Genomic DNA, 21,725 nt, shown 5'->3' with positions numbered 1-21,725 from the left:
CCTCATATCAAATATGTGACAACTCCTATATATATAACTTCAAAGAATCACTACAGTCATGGTTACTTTGTAGGTCACAAGAAATTTAAAGATATGAAGTTCATAGTTTTAAGGCAAATAGCCACTAGAGTAGGCAGGCTCTTTTAAAGCTCTATTACAAGGCCAAGGTATTATAAACCATAATATTAGGAAGTGTTTCTAGACGAGAAAAGAAAAATTAAGATACAATATTACTAAAACATGTAGTTTTGAAAATACCCACTACTGGCCAGAACCAAAAGTAGCTGAAACCTGTTTCTAACTATTCAGATATGAAATGTGGTTGTATGTTCAGGAATAGAGGTCATCCATATGGCAAAAACCACATAGGTTTTTTCCTCAAAAAGTTTTTCTTTTCATGTAAAATCAACAACAAGTAATCATAATCTCTTAGGTGTTATTTTCAAATTTTTATTGCTTTCTCCAAGTGTGAATTATCAAATAAAACATAATAATTCTTATAGGTTTCATTTAAAATCAACACTCTATTAATAAAAATTAATTCACAAATCCATGAGGGGAAAAACAAGATCAAGTTTTCCCAGTTTTCAGACTGGAAAACATGGTTGCCATACATGTAATGAATGGTGGGGAAAATGAGCTATAGCCCAAGGATATCATACAAGGCACTGAACATATTTATAGATACAAATTAAACTACAAACAGTATACTGCTCTGTTTCTAGCCAGATACATTTTCTCCACTATTCCATACAAATTGAGTTTGTCATCTGACATAGCATTTGTTTCTTTCTGTTAACTGCATTAAGGTTTTAAGTTGTCTTACCTTTTGTAAAGTGGCCCTATCTGATGGTGGGATCATCTCAGGAGTAAGAATGTGAGGAGGATCAATGCCCTTTATTAACTTCTGATTGATTAAGTGAAAAGCCAAGGCAAATTGATCTTTTGAAAGCTTCCCACAGTTCTTTGTGTCACATAATGCCCTGTGCAAATAAACAAAATGAACAGTATACAAATGCCACAAGTAACATTCTAAAAATCCAGAGGAAAATTAATATGACTATGTAGCTCTAAAATAATCATCATTTGAGTTAAAAAAGAAAGTCACACCAACTCATGGCTAGCCCAAAACTCACTAACATGTTAGAAGAGAGATATTAGCTATTAATAAAATGGGGGGTGTGTAACTTGGGTTTGCTCTGTGCTTTCTTATTGATTTCCAGAATCACTATAGAGTAAAAGTTGTGGTGGGCCAATATTCTCTGCTCCCGACATTTTAAACATTAAAAGATGTTAAATAAAGCCTAAAGTTTTGACAAATTTGGTTCATTCATGGCATTAGAATGATTATAAAACAAGCAAAATACCCTGTGTCAGCTTGTTTCCTGCAACTTTTCAAGCAGGAGGATATAAGGATCCCCAAGTCAAAGAAAAACAACAGCTACAAATGGAGATCACGTGTGGAAAGAAGGCAGCAATCTGGAAACCTTTACAAAATCACTTGAAGAGAAACAGCAATGTTTTATTCTATTTGCTTTTTCCTTTTTCTTTCTATTTTTTTAAACTCAGCTTTCTAAAGTTCTGATCTGAATGATTCACTGAAAACCAACATGGCCTAACAAAAAGACTATGGTGTCAAAGAAACCTTGAATTCTGCTTTTCTACTTATTTCTTCTTGGGAAGTTGGCCATATTTTTTAACCTCTCCAAGCCTAAGTTTCTTTATCTACAAAGTGGAGATAACATCCATCTTGCAAAGTTACTGTGAGAATTAAAGACAAAGTACATAAGAAGTTTGGGCATAATGGGAAGCCCATGACAGCTGCCACTTATTCAGCCTAGGCACTAGAAAGTGAAAGCTAACATTAGTTATATGTATTTAATCTTTTCCAGTCTTGAGTTCTTATTCTTTTTAAGGCAGATCTACTGTCCTTTGTTCTTTTCTATGTTCCTTTTTGCAACTATGTGGTACCATTTTTGATGTCTGCCCCTTGGAATCTCATGATAACTAACCTCAATATAATGAGACAGATTGGCAGCAGGCACACTATAAAGCATTTTCATTATATATTATCTCATTTAATGTGAAATTCACTAAAGATGCTAAAGTTTGTCACTTTTAAAGACCAAGTGTGTAGTTCCCATGTAAAGATGTAAGTATACATATAATCCTACAGAATTATACAATAATGCTTTCAAGATCCTGCTTTTTAATACTGTTTAAATTTCAGAATTTTGGATTGTCCTTTAAAAACTGAAGTTTAATAGTTGATATAAACCAATGCTGGATTTTAACATTCTAATAACTGACACTGTCAACCTCATAAAATTATAGGTAACCTATCCTCAAGCTTTTGTCCACTACTCAGAAGAAATCATCAAGAGGGAGGGGATATATGTATAATTATGGCTGATTTGCGCTGTCCTATGGCAGAAACCAATGCAACACTGTAGAGCAATTCTCCAATTAAAAAATAAATTTATTAATAAAAAAATCATCAGACAAAAGTTTTACTACAAAGTTCTAAAACAGAAACTGTCCTACTTACTAATGCCTAAAAATATTAATAAGAATATACAAAAGTAGAGCTGATACAAAACCATTATTTGTTTTTTAAATCAGCTTAAAGTCTTACCAAATATGGGCTAGTAAGGCAGAAGGTAAGCCTGTCTTCAGGAAGATTTCACGGACTTCCAATCCTGACACAAATCCATCCATATCTTTATCAGTTTTCAAGAAGATTTCATCATATTTAGCTTTTTCTGCAGGGGATACAATCCACTACAGGAAAAAAATACATATATATATATTTCTGCCAAAATGAAACAAACTTTCAAGTGTCCCCTTTCAAGCCATGACAGTATCTGTCACAAATTCTCAGCAACTCTATCCCACTAACTATAGCAACAGTGTGTCACTTTCATCACACCCCAACTGAAATGCTGTGATGAAGAGAAAATTACAGAAAAAAAATATAGGTTAGCTACAGGGCCTATATTTACAGATGCCCATTTTATTTTGTTTTAATAAAGAGTAAATTCAAGCACAGTTAACTCTTGACTTGACCACATTAATATATGTAACTGGGAGAATTTGTATAAATAAAAGACTCAGATAATTCTAAATCTCCATTTTTTTACAGTTTCATTCGGCATTCTTAACTATAGCCGAACAGTTAAGAATCAGGTGGCTGATTTGCATATTCTGTCATTATTTTCCCTCACTCAACCTAACAAGAAGCTGGCTACAGGAAAAAAAGGCCTTGGACAACACAAAACTGGATAATTTGACCCCAAAGAATCAAGAGTTAACTTGAGATTAAACAAAAAAAACATCTAATAACTATGCCAGGGCAAGCATGCCAGATTAACACAGTGTATTTTCTATCTCCAACTTGAATTCCAGGTAGATCAAGGCAAAGCCAACAAAACATCCATATGACCTAAGTAAGGCCAAATACAGAAGAGCATTATCTGTCTTCTCTAGGACATCCCATTAGACAAGTTCAACTGGAGGGAGCCCTGAAGTTTGATCCTTTTGATTGTTCCTTCTATCTTCATCAAGCGATCAGTTGCTAAATGCCATGCACTTTGTTTTTTAAAAAAGTCCTTTAACAATGATAAATCTATACCTGTCTTAACGGTGCTTTGGTAGGTAAAATGCCTACTGGTGGGAAGGAGTGGTAAGATTCCTTGGCTGATGCTGAAGAGGGGATCAACCGCACAGGGCCTGATATACTGACCGTTTTCCTCTTAGAAGGTGGCACCAAGGCTGGAGGCAAGGACATTGGCACAGGTTCTTTCTCCAGTGCGCAGTATACCAAAAACATGGCCTTCAAAACAGATGAACCAGAGTCATATATATTAAAACCACTTAACAACATCCACCCACAAATTAACTTTTGTTCAACAAAAAGCATCTTCAAGCTGCCTCAAATTCTTTTATTAAGAAATTAAGATGGGAAGGAAAGAAAGAGGAAAAAAGGGAGAGATGAAAGGAAGGAGGGATAAAAGGAAATAAATTAAAACTAAGCAACTTTTAGGAAGATATCCTAAGCAGTAAAAACTCGGACACACAGCCTTCAACTAAAAGTCTTGTAATGTCAAATGAAAACAACCCGGGGGAAAAAATATTTGCAAAGAAAGAACTAACTTCCCTAATATATAAAGAATTCCTACAAATTAACAGAAAAAAAACACACAAAATCCAGTAGGAAGATGGATTAACAGATAATTTGTAGAAAAGTAAATACCAGGCCCATCCTTTAACTTACAAAAATATGCTCACTTTCACTCACAAGGAAACAGAAAGTTAAAACTATATGAAAACACCCTTTCCCATCTATCGACATAAGTCCAAAGTTTCATAACACAATTTTGTTAACTACAGTGGGCCAACAGACACTCTGGTACATTGCCAGTCAAAGCTCACACTAGTACCACGCCTACTGCAAGGCATTCTGGCAACATCCACCAAATTATTGACTTCCCATTTGGCTCAGCAATCTGGTATCTGGGAATCTATCTTTACATATTCTCTACCTGTCTACATAGGAAAGGCTGTATGAAACAGGTTATTAATTAAAGAACTGTTTGTACCGGCACTTAAGTGCTCATCAACAGAAGACTGGTTTAAAAGACTGGTATATCCATACAATGAAATACTATCAAACCTAAAAAAAAAACAAAAACCACCAAACCCATGGGAAATATTCTGTATCTTAATTGCAGTGGTACCTTCACAGAAATATACAATTGTCAAAACTCATCAAATTATATATTTAAATTGAATGCAATTCATTGTATGTAAAGTAGTCCTCAATAATGCTGACCAGAAAAAAGAATCATGGAGCACTGTGTGTGAAAAGATATCCAAAATACAATGTTAACATGAAATTAAGTATAGTGTTGAACAGTGTGTATGTATAATAGTGTATAATCTTTGCAGTAACAGGATAATAGTTACTCAAATTTGTTTCAATTTGCATTAAGAAATTCTAGGAGTATAAACAAAGGCAGGATACATAAGAATATACAGAGTAGGTGTAAATGGAGCAGTTGAGGGCAAGGATGAGACTGATATTTTTTTCCACTGAATATCCTTTTATATTGAACTGATTTATGAACCATGAAACTATTTTACCTATTAAAAGTTATTTTTAATTATAAAATACAAAAAAAAAAAAAACCCCACAAACTTTCTATTTTCAAAAGCTTGAATCGCCAGAAACAAAACAATCTGGCTAGCACATACTTTCAACCAAATTCACAATATATTTGAGTATATTAGCTTGGCACTGAGTTAAAAGAAGTGAATAACATGCACATTAAAGGTCAGCATTCCTCTTGTACAGATGGGAGTCATTTCCTGGAAAAGTGGACACTTGAAGCAAAAAAGCTATGTCAGCCATCTGCTGCCAATAGACAACACATTTTTTTAAAGTTAAAAAAAGTATTGCTAAGTTCATGTTGCCTTGAAAACAGTTTTCCTGACAACTGAAGTCAAAATTTTTTCCACCAAATAAAACTGAAACAGTGAACGGTATACTGTTATGATTATGCTTGATTTCCTATTATATTGTACTTTATCTTAATCAAAGTGTATCATTGAAACTAAAACAGCAACTGAATCAAATGATGTACACTTGTCAAAAACAAAAAACCCACACACACAAAAAAACAAAACCTCCTTCCCCCAAAACCTGGCCAGCAACTAGTTTTTAAACTGACAAGTTCTAGGTACTAGCAAACGCATTTGCACAGCTAGAGAGACACTTAACTAAGAAGCATTTCAAACATCTTTTTGATGATTTCAAGGTAAAAGCATCAAAAATAAACCTAAGCTTACTCAGAGATACAGACAACAGGAAAAGAGGGTACTTTAGTTTCACTGCTCCAGTCAATTACCACTAGTGGCTCACTTTCTTTGATTTTTCTCATCCTCTATGCTTTTAGAGAGTATTTCTCAAAATTTAGTGGCCACCAGAAACACCTGGAGGGTTTGTTAAAACACAGGTTTTTCAACCCAACCCCAGTGATTCTTATTCAATTAGTCTGAGGTTAACGCCTGAGAATTTGCATTTCTAGTAAGTTAACCGGTGACACTGATGTTATTTATGGGAGACCATACTTTGAGAACCAGTATTTTAGGAGTTTCCTGAGGAGTTCTGTTTGCTCATTGGTTTACTCAATCAGCTGAACTGCCAACATCTAGTAACAGCAATCTAGGATGAAAATATCAGGTGTTTTTTTATGTCTTCCAAGTAATACATGCTTCTCTCATCAATTTAGTTCAATAAATCATTTACTGAAAAGTTTCTTGCCACCAGACACTGTGCTAGGCATTACAAATACAAAAGTAAAGGGATCTTTCATTTTAAGAATCCAACAGAAGGAGCAAACATGTGAAAAGTAAATTTCAATGCAATGTGAACAAGTTGAGAGAGAGTCTTAATAATTCTCTAAGTCCCAAAAACTCTTCATATAATGAGGATCCAACAAATAATACTGACAAAAATTTCACCACTTTCAATCTAAGAACTTATCTAACAGAAAAATTTAAGAATGTAAAAACGAATAAATAGATAGGAAGACAGAAAAAAAGTAAAATAATATAAATTTTTATATTATTATAATATATTACAAAAAATATAATAATAATAATATTATTATTATTATATTTTTATATATAAAAAGAATATAAAGTCATAAGTCTCTCTCTCCAAGGAGGAAAGAATGATAAGGGGGAAATTACAGTGGAGGAACTTTGCAAACACAGCCTTAACCAAGTGATGAAGATTAATATTACCAGTGGTGGCATGTGGACATCATGCACCCATGCCCCACTTGCCAATAAAAGTGATGAGAGAGGTATTCTACATCTGTGGTATTCTTTTCAAAAATTCATACCCTCAGGCTAATTATGAGAAAAACACTTATTTCTAGGTTGGAAGACATTCCACAAGATACCTAGCTAGTACTCCTAGATAATGTTAAAAGTTATAGGAAAAAAGGAAACACTGAGAAACTATCAAAGACCAGAGAGACTGAGAATACACGGCAATTAAATGTAGTGTGGCAGCCTAGACGGAATCCAAGGACTGAAAGGAAACACTGGTGAAATGCAAATAAGGTCTAGAGTTCAATTAACAGTAATGTACCAATGTTGGTTTTAGTTTTGACGTAAGTACCATGACAATGTAATATGTTAATATTGTAAGAGAAGTGGGGTGAGGGGTATTGAGGAATTCTCTGTATTTTATCTACAACTTTCCTACAACTTTAAAGCCATTCTAAAATTTAATAAACATAAAAACAAATCAAAATCAGCATGATCTAGAAGGCCCAGGTTCAGTTCTCGCTGTCACTAACCGATCTGCTTAGAGGAGCTAATTTACAGGATCTTGTTCAACTCTAAAATCTATGATAAAGTATAAGCTCATTTACCAAATATTAAATTATTAAATTTAAGGGTCTTCACTTTAAGTTTAAAAACCGTGGTTTCAGACTCAATAAAACAAAGAAATAGGACTGCACACTGATAGAACTCATTCCAACAAAGGGAACAATAAACTTTAACATAATTATTAGTCATTTCCCAATATCATAATTTTTTATTTATTTTATTTTTGGTTGTGCTGGGTCTTTTGCAGCACATGGGCTCAGTAGTGCAGCATGTGGAGCCCATGGACTTCAGGATTTGTGGCGCACTGGCTCAGTGGTTGCAGCTCATGGGTTCTAGAGTGTGGGCTCAGTAGCAAGTCCCAAGCTGTGGCACCTGGATTTAGTTACTCTGCAACATGTGGAATCTTCTTGGACAAGGGATCAAACCTGTGTTATCCCCTGTAATGGCAGGCAGGTTCTTATTCTCTGTACCACGAGGGAAGCCCCCCAGTTTTATATATTATGGTATTTTGAGTTTTCAAACAGATACCAGAGAGGAAAATTTGACTCTTTCACAAAATGTCCCCTTAATGCCCTATCAGACATTCTCCTCAGCTAAGTAAGTCAGAAGTAAAATTCAGGAAGGTGTACTTCCAATATCCTTATACTCTAGTCATATAATTCATTCATGAGCAAACAAAATACTTGTAATAGTCATTGACCTTTAAAAAATCTGCATTCAAGGATGTAGAAATTATTTTTTGCCATCTTATTTTTGTGTGTATACATACACACATGACTGCAGTCACCGTCGGCAGTTATTTTGCAGCCTGGCACTGCAGCCATGAAATGAAGAGACACTTGCTCTGCAGAAGGAAAGCTATGATAAACCTAGACAGTGTACTGAAAGGCAAAGACATCACTTTGCAGACAAAGGTCCATATGGTCAAAGCTGTGGTTTTTCTAGTAGTCAGCTATGGATGTGAGAGTTGGCCCATAAAAATGGCGAGGCACTGAGGAACTGATGCTTTCGAATTGTGGTATTGGAGAAGACTCTTAAGAGTCCCTTGGACTATAAAGAGATCAAACCAGTCAATCCTAAATGAAATCAAGCCTCTAATAGTCATTAGAGGGACTGGTGAGTGCTGAAGCTCAAGTTCCAATACTCTGGCCACCTAATGTGAAGAGCTGACTCATTTGAAAATATCCTGCTGCTGGGAAAGATTAAGGGCAAAAGGAGAAGGCAGTGGTAGAGGATGAGATGGCCAGAGAGCATCATCAACTCAATGGATATGAATCTGAATAAACTCTGGGAGATAGTGAAGGACAGGGAAACCTGGTGTGCTGTAGTTCCTGGGGTTGCAAAGGGTCAGACACGACTTAGCAACTGAACAACAACAACAACAATACGTACACACCCATCTCAAAAGTCGTTTTATGAACAATAGAAATGATCCCTGAAAGTACTTTCCAAAGTCATTTTAATTGTGGCCAGAACACCCAAGGCATGCCAAGGCCTAACCTTTACAAATTTAGTTAAAAGAAAAAAAGAAAAACTCCACCAAGATACTCTAGATTCTGGATTTTTAACTAAAGCACTAGATTTCAGAGAACAGGAAAAGCATTTACCTTTGAAAAGAAATAAGTACTGTTGATTAAAGGTTTACATACAACAGAAGTTATGAAAGTTAGAATATCTCACTATCTTCAACTTTATTTATTCTAATTAAAAAAGCAAACCAACCCCAAAATCCCACCTATGCTATAAAAGGAAAGAAAGAATTTGGTTTGGTTACAAATTTTAAAGTTTAAGTCTTGAACATAAAGACTCAGGTTCAACCAAACTTTGGTTCATTAATGAAATAAGTTATTGTTTTTAAAAATCCATATTGTAATTCAACAAACCAAATTAGAATTTCTTATGAACTTCATTTTTATTTATTCCCATTCAAAAAATAAAAACACACTTTGGCTCTGGAACAATTGCCTGCATGTGGCCACATATGCAGGAGAAAAGCACTCCAGTCTGCACCCTTACATCTGAGTAGGGGCCATGCAGACTTTTACCTGGGATGGTTTTTCCTTAAATAGCAGCACAGATCCTTCCTTTTCAGAACACTCTCACATGGTTTACTCTCTACTTTCTCAGGGTTTGCCAAAGATGGCTGTATCTAGGTTGCATTAGGAAGACTTGATAACAGGGCTCTCAGGACCTCCGTGCTCTGTTCCTGCTGGGGCGCCCAGTGAGGAAGAGAAGACAAGATGTTGGAATAGAAGACCTTGAGCTTACTCCTCCACAGGAACATCAACATGACAACTAACCACTGAACAATCATCAGTAAAAAAGACTGGAACATACCAAAAAAAAAAAAAATATTCTACATCCAAAGACAAAAAGGAAATCACAATAAGATGGTAGGAGGGGCACATCTGCTATATAACCAAATCCCACACCTCTGGATGGGAGACTCACAAACCGAATATAATCATATAGCAGAAGATCTCCCGAGGAGAGAGAGCTCTGAGTCCCACATTAGGCTCCCGGGTCTGGGGGTCTGGCATCAGTAGGGGGAGTCCCCAGAGCCCCTGGCTTGGAAGGTCAGCGAGTCTTACTCTACAGGACTGGGGGAAACAAAGACTACACTTTTGGAGGGTGCACCCAAGGTCTCATGTGCACTAGGAACCAAGGAAAAGCAGTAAATTCATAGGAGCCTAGGCCAGACCTACCTGTTGGTCTTGGAGGGTCTCCCACCAAAGTAGGGGGTGGGTGTGGCTCTCTCTTAGAACGCAAAAGCTAGTGACAAATATATCCAGAGGATATCTTGCTTGGGACATTAGCACCAAGACCTGACCAAGCCAATAGCCTGTAGGCTCCAGTGTTGGGATGCCTCTGGCCAAACAACCAACAGGGAAGGAACACAGTCCCATCCACCAAAAGATAGGCAGCCTAAAGACTTCCTGAGACCACAACCACCTCTAGACACACTCCTTGACATAGCACTGTACACCAAAGAGCCAAGATCAATTCCACCCATCAGTGGGCAGAAACCTGCCCCTAACCACTAGGAAGCTTGACCAGCCTCACCCAGCAGGGGGCAAACACCAGAAGCAAGAAATATACAGTGCCACAGCCTACACAACTGAGTCTGCAAACACAGGTCAGAACCTACCCTGGGACCAACTGGTTCCTGGCCACTGTGATGAGAGGGGAGTATATGGCTGGTACACAGAGGACATCCTCTACAGAAGGCCACTTCTCCAATGTCGAGAAACATAACTAACTTTCCACATACATAAAAATACAAATAGAACTTTAGACAAAAGGAGATGGCAGAGGATTATGTTCCAGACAAAGGAACAAGATAAAACCCCATAAAAATAACTAAGTGACATGGAGATAGGCAATCTACCCAAGAGAGAGTTCAGAGTAATGATCGCAAAGATGATCCAAGAACTTGGGAAAAGAATAAAGCATAAAGCAAGAAGTTACAATAAGTTTTTAACAAATAATTAGAAAAAATAAAGAACAACCAAAGATAGTTGAAGAATACAACAACTGAAATAAAAAATAAACTAGAAGGAATCAATATAAGAATAAATGAGGCAGAAGAATGGATAAGGGAGCTGAAAGAGTACTGGAAATCACTGCCATGGAACAGAATAAAGAAAAAAGACTGAAAAGAAACGAGGACAGTGTAAGAAACCTCTGGGACAATGTCAATCACAGCAACTTTGCATTATAGGGATACCAGAAGGAAGAGAGAGAAAGGGCCTGAGAAGATAATACTTACAGAGATAATAGCTGAAAACTCCCCTAACATGGGAAAGGAAGCAGTCACTCAAGTCCAGGAAGCACAGAGAGTACCATACAGCATCAACCAAAGGAGGAACATGCTGGGACATAGTAATCAAACTGACAAAAATTAAAGAGAAAGAAAAAATATTAAAACTAACAAGTGAAAAGCAACAAATAACATACAAGCGTATCTCCATAAAGTTATCAGCTGAGTTTTCAGCAGAAACTTTACAGACAGAAGAGAGTGGCATGATACATTTAAAGATAAAAGGGAAAAGCCTACAATCAAGAATACTCTGCTCAGCAAGGCTCTTGTTCAGATTTGATGGAGAAATCAAAAGCTTTACAGACAAGCAAAGGCAAAAAAGAATTTAGTACCACCAAACCAGCATTATGGCAAATGCTAAAGGAACTTCTCCAGGTGGAAAAGAAAAGGCCACAATGAGAAACAAGAAAATTACAAAATGGGAAAGCTCACTGGTAAAGGCAAACCTAGAGTAAAGGTGGGAAATCATCCACACACAAATATGGTATCTAAACCAAAAATCGTGATGAGAGTACAAAAGCAAGGTATCTGAAATGCATTTGAACTAAAGAGATCAGCAACTTAAAACAATCATGGAAATATATATAGACTGCTATATCAAAACCTTATGGGAACTGCAAACCAAAAAAATCTATAATACATATATACACAAACAAAAAAAAAAGGAATCCAAACACAACACTAAAGTCATCAAATCACAAGTGAACAAAAGAGGAAAGGAAGAAAAAAGACCTACAAATTCAAAACAATTAACAAAAACAGCAATAAGAACATACATAGCAATAATTACCTTAAGTGAAAATAGATTAAATGCTCCATCCAAAAGACACAGACTGACTGAATGGATACAAAAACAAGACCCATATATATATGCTGTCTATAAGAGATTCACTTCAGATCTAGAGACTGAAAGTGAGAGAATGAAAAAAAGGTATTCCATGCAAATGGGTATCAGATCTACAGACTGAAAGTGAGAGAATGAAAAAAAGGTATTCCATGCAAATGGGTATCAGAAGAAAGCTGCAGTACCAATACTCAAATCAGATATAATAGACTTTAAAAAAAAGACTGTTATAAGAGACAACAAAGGACACTATGTAATGATCAAGGGATCAAGAAGATACAACAATTGTAACTATATATATGCCCTCAACATAGGGGCATGTCAATATATATAGTAAATGTTAACAGACATAAAAGGAGAAATTGACAGTAATACAGTAATGGTAGGGAATTTTAACACCCTACTTATATCAATGGACAGATCATCCAGACAAAAATAAATGAGGAAATACAGGCCTTAAATGGCCCATTAGACCAGATGGAACTAATATTAATAGAGCATTTCATCTGAACGCAGCAGAATACATGTTCTTTTCAAGTGCACATGGAACATTCTCCAGGAGAGAACACGTACTGAGCCATAAAGTAAGCCTCAGTAAATTTAAGAAAATTGCAATTGTATCAAGTATGTTTTCCAACCACAATGCTATGAGATTAGAAATCAACTAAGAGAAAACTACAAAAACCACAAACACATGGAAGCTAAACAGTGTTACTAAACAACCAACATGTCCCTGAAGAAATCAAAGAGGAAATAAAATATCTAGAGACAAATGAAAATGAAAATATGACGATCTAAAACCTATTAAATGCAGCAAATGCAGTTCTATGAAGGAAGTCTATAACAACACAAGCTTACCTCAGGAAACAAGAAAAATCTCAAATAAACAACCTAATATTACAGCTAAAGCAACTAGAGAAATAAGAACAAACAAAACCCAAAGTTAGTAAGAGGAGAGAAATCATAAAGATCAAAGCAGAAATAAATGAAAGAGACTTAAAGCTCCATAAAAGACAATACAAGCAACTATATGCAAAAAAATGTACAACCTCGAAGAAATGGACCAATTACTAGAAAAATACAATCTCTCAAGACTAAACCAGGGAGAAATAGAAAATATGAACAGACCAATTTTAAGTACTGAACTTGAATCTGTGATTTAAAAACTCTCAACAAACAAAAATTCAGGATCAGATAGCTTCACAGGTTCTACCTGTAAATTCTACCAACAATTCAGAAAAGAGTAATACCAATCTTTCTTAAACTATTCAAAGAAATTGCAAAGGAAGGAACACATCTCAACTTATTCTATGAGGCCACCATCACCTTGATACCAAAATCAGATGCTGTGTGCTTAGCTTATCAGGCATGTCCAACTCTTTGTGACCCCATGGACTATAACCTGCCAGGCTCCTCAGTCCATGGCGATTCTCCAGGCAATACTGGAGTGGGTTACCAAGCCCTCCCCCAGCAGACCTTCCCAACCCAGGTCTCCAGCATTGCAGGCGGATTCTTTACCATCTGAGCCACCAGGGAAGCCCAAAACCAGATGAAGAAACCACACAAAAAAATAAAAAACATATGATCAGCTCATAGATGCCAAAATAGCTCTTGACAAAATTCAACATCTATTTATAATAAAACCTATCCAAAAATGGGCATAGCAGGAAACTACCTCAACATAATAAAGGCCATATAGGACAAATTCACAGGTAACATAACATTAAATGCTGAAAGCATTTCCTCTAAAATCAGGAACAAGACAAGGATGTCTACTCTCATCACTTTTATTCAATATAGCAATAAGAAAAAGAAATAAAAGGAATTCAAATTGGAAAAGAAATAAAACTGTCCTTGTTTGCAGATGACATGATACTATACATAGAAAATCCTAAAGATACTACCAGAAAAGACGGCTCTTTTTACAAGATTATTAGGCTACACAAAAATTCAGTTAAACAAAAAACAAGAAGCAAAAATAAGTAAGATCTGGAAAGAGAAAGACACCCAAACACAAACCCAGAAGAGAATAAAGAATAGTGCAATTATGTGGCAAATCTGAAAGTCAAAGAAACAACAATTTCTTAGCAAAATAAAGAGAGAAAATTTGAAAAGACTAATTTCCACATAAGAGATTAAAGGGGGATTAGAGATTTATCATTCATGAGTTCACAGCAGAATCTCATGTAACCCTTAAGGAAGACATGAAAACAGCTCTCTGAAGAATTAAGTATCCATTTACTAAGGATAATATATCTTCGGATAAGATGTCTAAATTTTCTCTGCTTCCATAAATGAGGTGAAAATATTGTATTATTCATGTTTTCCTTTAATGAAACAAATATGAAAATTTGGGAGTGTATTTGAAATAAAGACATTTCACAGCAGAAGTAGGCACTAAGATGCCTGGTCAAGTTGAGATTCAAAAGATTATACTCAGGATCTTTAGAGTGCATTATCCAAAGCATGTATTCTTACATATCTTAAAGTCAAATAAAACGAAGAGGGCAAAAACATTCCCTCTCCATTACCCATTTGCTGAATAATATTTATTGACTATAAATTCTAGGTAAAAATAGTCATACCATTATTTTTAAGAGAAATGTAGTTTTCCTCTAAAGATAAACAAAAATGGGAAATTTTCACTTGAGAAAACCATTAAGATGTTTAAAATTTCAAAAGCATTAGGTTACTTACAACGGCAAACTCATCTCTGTCAAGCATTCCATCATGGTCAATATCACTCAATTCCCAAACCTTAAAAAGAAAATAATTGGTTAAGATTAACATCATTTCATGTGCTAATTGTATATATCAAATATATATATTTGGAGGAAAAAGCTTTGCCTAAACATTATAAAATCTATTTTTCTGAGAAATTTCAATTATGCTGGGCATCTTATTACATCACTAATAGAATTTCTGTAAAAAAAAAAAAATTAATAATAATTCTTAATACCAAGTAGTTTTAAACAGAAATCACTTTGCTAATTTTTAAAGAAAATGTTTTGCTCCTCTCAACTAAGAAAACAACTATGTAACACCGTACATTAAACAGTTTTTTGATGCTTGAACTGTGGTGTTGGAGAAGACTCTTGAGAATCCCTTGGACTACAAGGACATCAAACCAGTTAATCCTAAAGGAACTCAGTCCTCAATATTCATCGAAAGGACTGATGCTGAAGTTGAAGCTCCAATACTTTGGCCACCTGATGCAAAGAGCTGACTCATTGGAAAAGACCCTGCTGCTGGGAAAGACTGAGGGCAGGAGGAGAAGGGGACGACAGACATGAGATGGTTGGATGGCATCACCAGTTCAATGGACACGAATTTGAGCAAGCTCCAGAAGATGGTCAAGGACAGGAAAGCCTGGTGTGCTACAGTCCATGGGGGTCACAAAGAGTTGGACAAAACTGAGCCACTAAACAACAACTTTAAACTACTACATTTTTTTAAAAACATCACCTCAGTTACTTCATGCAACAACTTCATGTGGTACTATAAAACCTATTTTAGACCCGAGACTACATGACTTATATAGGATCATGTAACTATTATTAAGTAACAGAATCAGTCTTCAATCTAAAGACTTCCAACCAAGTCCATTATTGTTTTCCTATAACACAGGAACCGCTACTCAACTGAAATACATATTCAATGAACATTGTATTATTAATCATTAGCCAACTAATGTCCAGATCATACAGAGAATAAATAAACCTTAAAGAAAGAAAGTGAAGTCACTCAGTTGTGTCCGACTCTTTGCAACCCCATGGACTGTGGTCCACCAGGCTCCTCTGTCCATGGGATTCTCCAGGCAAGAATACTGGAGTGGGTTGCCATTTCCTTCTCCAGGGGATCTTCCCAACCCAGGGATAAAACCCCAGTCTCCCACATTGTGGGCAGATGCTTTACCATCTGAGCCACCAGGGAAGCCCGATAAACCTAAAGTCCTGATATATTTGGTCTAAACCTAGACTATCTTCCATAGCTTTAGACCAGCTATAGACTATTTTAAATTGTTGAAATGAAGGTATTTAAGTTAGTCAACAAAATTTTATTTGTGGCAGAAAGAGAAGGTATACTGATGAGAGACAGGAGTGAATACAAGCAAACGTCTGGTCGCTGAGGGTCCTGAAGTTTCGACTTTATCCCAAATGCAATAGGAAGCTGCCTAAGAGGGTAACTTTCAAGTAAAAAATAACAAGATTACATTTATAGTTTAGAAATCTAATACTGATCATATGGTATAAAAATAATTAGTAGAAAACAAGATTAGAAAATTAGTTTAGCACCCAAATTATACAACACTGATCCAGTAGTTACTGGTATTGTGATGACAAGTTGTTGTCATCATCATCATCATGGCAGCTAACATTCAAAGAGTATGTACCAAGCTCTGTGCTAGGTACTTTGTATACATTATCCCATTTAACTTGTGTACCCTATAAACAGAACGATGTCATACGAAAGTCACTCAGTCATGTCTGACTCTTTGCGATCCCGTGAACTGTAGGCTGCCAGGCTCCTCTGTCCACAGAATTCTTCAGGCAAGAATACTGGAGTGGGTAGCCATTCCCTTCTCCAGGAGATCTTCCCAACCCAGGGATCAAACCCAGGTCTCCCTCATTGCAGGCAGATTCTTTACTGTCTGAGCCACCTGGGAAGACCAAGAATACCGGAGTAGGCAGCCTATCCCTTCTCCATGGGATCTTTCCAACCCAGGAATCAAACCAGGGTCTCCTGCACTGCAGGTGGATTCTTTACCGTCTGACTTACCAGGGAATCCATAGAAAACAAGCTAATTTTAAAAGATTAGAAAACTGAAACATGGTTTTCTAATGATTTGCCCAAGGTCACACAGTTAAGAAATGGTGTAGCCATGATTCAACCCTATATAGTCTAAGTAAGAAATTAAAGAAAAGACTAGAGGTTTAAAGAGAGTAGACAAGGTCTAAAATATAAAGAGGGGTATTAAGAAATCACTATGCAAACAGCACAAGAGAGGCTATAGTACAGAAAGCCCAGCTGAAGCTGGTGATCACAAAACTATGAGGATACTAATCTTACGAGACTTTCTCAATAGTCCAAATGCAACCAGAGAGAAGGCAAATAATTAGCTTCATGTAAGAAGCTCCTCCTCTCACGCAGGAGATTAGAAAACATGGCAAAGAAGCTAAGGATACTGACATGAAACTGTGAACCAAAAGAATCCAAGGTGGATGAAGGAAAAAGTAAATCCAAAGGACAGAGAAAATAAGAGTCTGATCCTACTCCTTGGAGGGAAAGTTATGACCAAACTAGACAGCATATTCAAAAGCAGAGATATTACTTTGCCAACAAAGGTCCGTCTAGTCAAGGCTATGGTTTTTCCAGTGGTCATGTATGGATGTGAGAGTTGGACTATGAAGAAAGCTGAGCACCGAAGAATTGATGCTTTTGAACTGTGGTGTTGGAGAAGACTCTTGAGAGTCCCTTGGACTGCAAGGAGATCCAACCAGTCCATACTAAAGGAGATCAGTCCTGGGTGTTCATTGGAAAGACTGATGCTAAAGCTGAAACTCCAGTACTTTGACCACCTCATGCGAAGAGTTGACTCATTGGAAAAGACCCTGATGCTGGGAGGGATTGGGGGCAGGAGGGGAAGGGGACGATGGAGGATGAGATGGCTGGATGGCATCACTGACTCGATGGACATGAGTTTGGGTGAAGTCCAGGAGTTGGTGATGGACAGGGAGGCCTGGCGTGCTGCGATTCATGGGGTCGCAGAGTTGGACACGAACGAGCGACTGAACTGAACTGATAAAAGTCTTGATAACATCAAAGAATTAGTCTTGCAAATATCTAGGAAAGAAATCTAGAAAGCCAAGAAGTTCTCTTTAGAGAGTAGAATTTATGATTTCAGAGATGAAACTATTCCTTTAACCAGGCCCCATGATACAGTCATGGAATAGAGGGAGATGTAGAATACTGATGGTCTCTGGAAATTAAATCAAGGAACTGGGAGGTCAGAGCATACTACCCAAAGACAAAAGGCCTTACATAGAGGATTATGACAGCTAATTTCGAACACTCATATTTTAGAGGGAATAACCAAAGAAAGAAAGAAATCGGCAATAGTTTAAGTGAGAGCACAAAAAATTCTATAACACCGCAACTTCAAAATAGGATCTACATATTCTTTAACAGTGAGCTAAACTGTTCCAGTTTAAAGTAAAATTAAAATACATAAAAGTTACACTTAGAATTTAATATCTTACTCTTCCAAGAATATCCACAGGTAACTTAGAGTTGAGCAACACTGGTTTCACTTTATCACCAGACAGAAATCCATTCACTGGGCATAAACTATCAAAAATTGCATCATATTTGGCCTTATCTTCAGGCTATAATATAAAAAAAGATTGCAAGTTAAATAATGGGGAAAGGAACATAACTGCAGTTATAAACATTAAGTCCTCAAAGACTAGGCAACATTTTTAAAATGATCATTTAAAAAACATATTTCACTTTCATCCAAATATAATGTAGTAAATAGTAATTTAAAAGTTATTTCACTCAAAAGGTTAGAATTCTCTCCATTCCTTTTGTAACTGAACCGTCATCTTTACCTTTTCTATTGTTAAGTTAAAATCAGGGATTTTAAAATCAGAAGATTTCAGGGATCGAAGGACTTTGAGAAGAGCATCTAGTCTAACCCTCTCAAACAGACCCAAAGCAAAGCAATAACTTCTGCAAGAACCAACAGCTGTTAGTGACATTCTATGACTTTCTAAACTTGGCATTAATTACATTTCAAACTCAATTTTTTTTAAACAAGAAATCCTTGCCAAAGAAATAAACATCATTTCCCTCATTTTTTCCAAAGCAAGATATCTTTTTCCTATCAATAATAAGGTATTTCCTAAAATCCCTGTAAATTATCTATATAACATAAAAACTAATACCTAAAATCGCTGTAAATTATCTGTATAACATAAAAACTATCATTTATGATTTGCCAAGTCAAGACCAGATCCTTAAAGACTAGCACACAAGGCATACAAACCAAAATGGTTTTCTGACAAAGCTATACATTTATTACAGATTATTTTATCTGCTATATTCTATTTTAAAATTACAATTTTTAAAACCTGGTAAGATAGCTATAACCATTTCAGTGTTTCTAAATAACTATAAGGCAAAATACCCATTTCAGAAAAAGATTTCTTAAAGAATTGTTTTAAAGTCATAAAAAGAATATTTAGTTAGGCAGAACTTTTCAAATAAGAAATAATACCAGTGGGGTAAACTACGTATTCATCAAATATCTTAGTTAATACCAGATTATGACATCACCATTTTTAGTTTACACTACAAAAGAAAGGAGATTAAGCCAATACAGAAAAAAAATGACTGACAGAGAATAACATGACTCAAGGAATTTCTGGTACCAGCATTTCCTCCACAGTACAAAATGAAAGTCTAAAGCACCCTGCAATACATTTTGAAAGAAGGGGGAGAGGATTATGTATGTAAGAAGCAAAGTGTGGTAAAAGAATAGTCAAAAAGTTTACTTACTTTTACAGCCCATGGGAGCTCAGCTGCAGAGGTTCCACTGATTAGCAAAGGACTACTGGTATCATGCTAAAAAGGAAAATATAGCACACGAAGGGCTGAAATCCTCATTTCAATAAAAAATGACGAGGAAATCGTGTTTGGATTTAAACACTCAGACAAAATGCTGGATCTCAATACACAAAGGACACTATTTAACATTAACTCAGGCTTTCACTGAAGTACAAATGAAACAAAAACTGTATTAGCTGTGTTAGCTGCATAAATGACTGTGGAGCACTAACTAAAACATGTTAAGTCTTATAGAATAAATCCTATTACACCTGAAATCAAAATAAAATGAAGATATGGTTATCTGAATGTAACAAAAATATTTATGGCCCTGTTAACTGATGACTTTTCCCCACAATATTTAAGGAAAGCACACAGGGACAAGCACAACTTAAGATTTCTAAGTCACAAGGACAGGAACCTACCAATAGCATGTCCAAGTTATTATGTTTATTTGCTTGTAGAGATGGCTATATTTGAAAATGTTTACTAATAGTATATAGTTAGGCAACAAATCCCTAAATTAACCCCCTGACTCCACAATTAAACTCAGAAGTATAGAAATTCTCAAAACTGAAGTTAAATTCATAATACTTAGACCAAATACTTTTAAAATACTGAATTTTAAAAACAAGAAGAGCTATGAAACTTGTGAAAAAAGCAGTAAGGTGGGGAGGACTAGCCCTATCAGATATAAATTATCAAATATGATCACTGAAACAATGTGAGATCAACATACAGATAAACAGATCAATGGATATAAACAGAAAAACCCAGAAAAAATAAATACATATGAGAATGTCATGATTGAGGTGGCATTTAAATTAGTATGGAAAAGACTGATTATTCAATAAACATGGTAGTCATCTTGAAGAAATATAAATTTGAATCCATACACACCTTACATCAGGATTAATGTCAATGTGAACAAAGAAATCATAAAAACCTTAAATTCAAATAATTCATTTACATTAAATACAATATCTTCTTTATGGGAAAACAAATTACCACAAAGTCAAAAGACAAATAGCAAAATGGGAAAAAATATTTGCAATTCATCTAGACAAACAACTGTTTTCCTAATATACGAAAAGCCTCTTGAATTCAATAAGACCAAGAACCAAAGAAAAATAGGCAGAAGTTATTAACAGACATTTCACATAAAGACAATGTAAATGGCTCATAAGCATGAGAAAAACTACTCAACTTCACTTCATAAAACCAAAAGGATAAATTAAGACTACACTTACATTCCACTGGTCACCTACCAAATTTACAAGAAACAAAAGTTTGACAACAGTAAGCTGGAAAAAGTACACTCAACCAACTGCTGGTGGGACTATGAACTAAAACAACCACTATGGAAGACAAGTTATTATAAGTGAAAATTACAATGCACAAACTTTGAAACACCAATTCCACATCTGAGAATTTATGCATATATTTCTGCACATGCAAAGTGACAGATTCAAGGTTTCTATTTATTGCAGCAATTTTTAAATAATAAAAGACTGGAAACAAGCTAAAAGCATATCAATAGGAAGTTAAATAAATAAAAGTAAACAGAAGCAAGGAAATACTACTTTCTAATCACTTGGTATCAGTTTTTAAAATACAATTTAAATTTAAAAGCATTTCTTACAAATCTTGGTGGAGGAACAGCCAGGTTCAAACTACTTAGTGAAACCTCCAATCCATTCTGGGCACATGCCACAAGACGCAAAGCAACAAAGAATTCCTGAGAAAGAAAAGTATGACTGTTAAGAGCATTATCCATCTACCCATTCATCCATCCATCCATCTATCTACACATCTGAAAATATAAAACAATTCACAACTACTCCAAAATTTTTATGTCTCAGTGAATATAATAGCACACTTGCTTTAAAAAACACTTGCTCTAAATACAAGAAGAGCTCTATGTACAAAGATATTCCTGATATAATAAATAGCAAAAAATATTAATATAAATGAGAAAATAAACTGATATACATGATATGGGAAATATACCAAGATTAATAATCATGTTTCAAAGAATATTTAATGATG

The 21,725-nt window shown here is 35.6% G+C and overlaps 1 protein-coding gene across 9 annotated transcripts in view; it reads right to left on the bottom strand.

Annotated features, from left to right (window-relative positions):
- Window positions 1-21,725, bottom strand: part of EPS15 (epidermal growth factor receptor pathway substrate 15) — a 139,758-nt gene that overhangs the window by 79,908 nt on the left and 38,125 nt on the right. For 7 of the 9 annotated variants that reach the window (XM_070786545.1, XM_070786548.1, XM_070786550.1 and 4 more), the window contains 7 exons: window positions 21,319-21,414; window positions 19,629-19,694; window positions 18,329-18,454; window positions 14,766-14,825; window positions 3,632-3,832; window positions 2,636-2,781; window positions 827-983 (listed from right to left, as the gene is read on the bottom strand). In XM_070786545.1, the coding sequence (XP_070642646.1) occupies window positions 827-983; window positions 2,636-2,781; window positions 3,632-3,832; window positions 14,766-14,825; window positions 18,329-18,454; window positions 19,629-19,694; window positions 21,319-21,414 (852 nt within the window). The remainder of the gene's footprint in view (window positions 1-826; window positions 984-2,635; window positions 2,782-3,631; window positions 3,833-14,765; window positions 14,826-18,328; window positions 18,455-19,628; window positions 19,695-21,318; window positions 21,415-21,725) is intronic. The other 2 variants (XM_070786551.1, XM_070786549.1) reach the window with 1 other exon arrangement.

This window comes from Bos indicus, chromosome 3 (assembly GCF_029378745.1).
Source record: "Bos indicus isolate NIAB-ARS_2022 breed Sahiwal x Tharparkar chromosome 3, NIAB-ARS_B.indTharparkar_mat_pri_1.0, whole genome shotgun sequence".
Classification (NCBI taxonomy): domain Eukaryota; kingdom Metazoa; phylum Chordata; class Mammalia; order Artiodactyla; family Bovidae; genus Bos; species Bos indicus.
The sequence above is the reverse complement of the archived record's forward strand: the minus strand, read 5'-3'. Positions and strand labels throughout refer to the sequence as shown.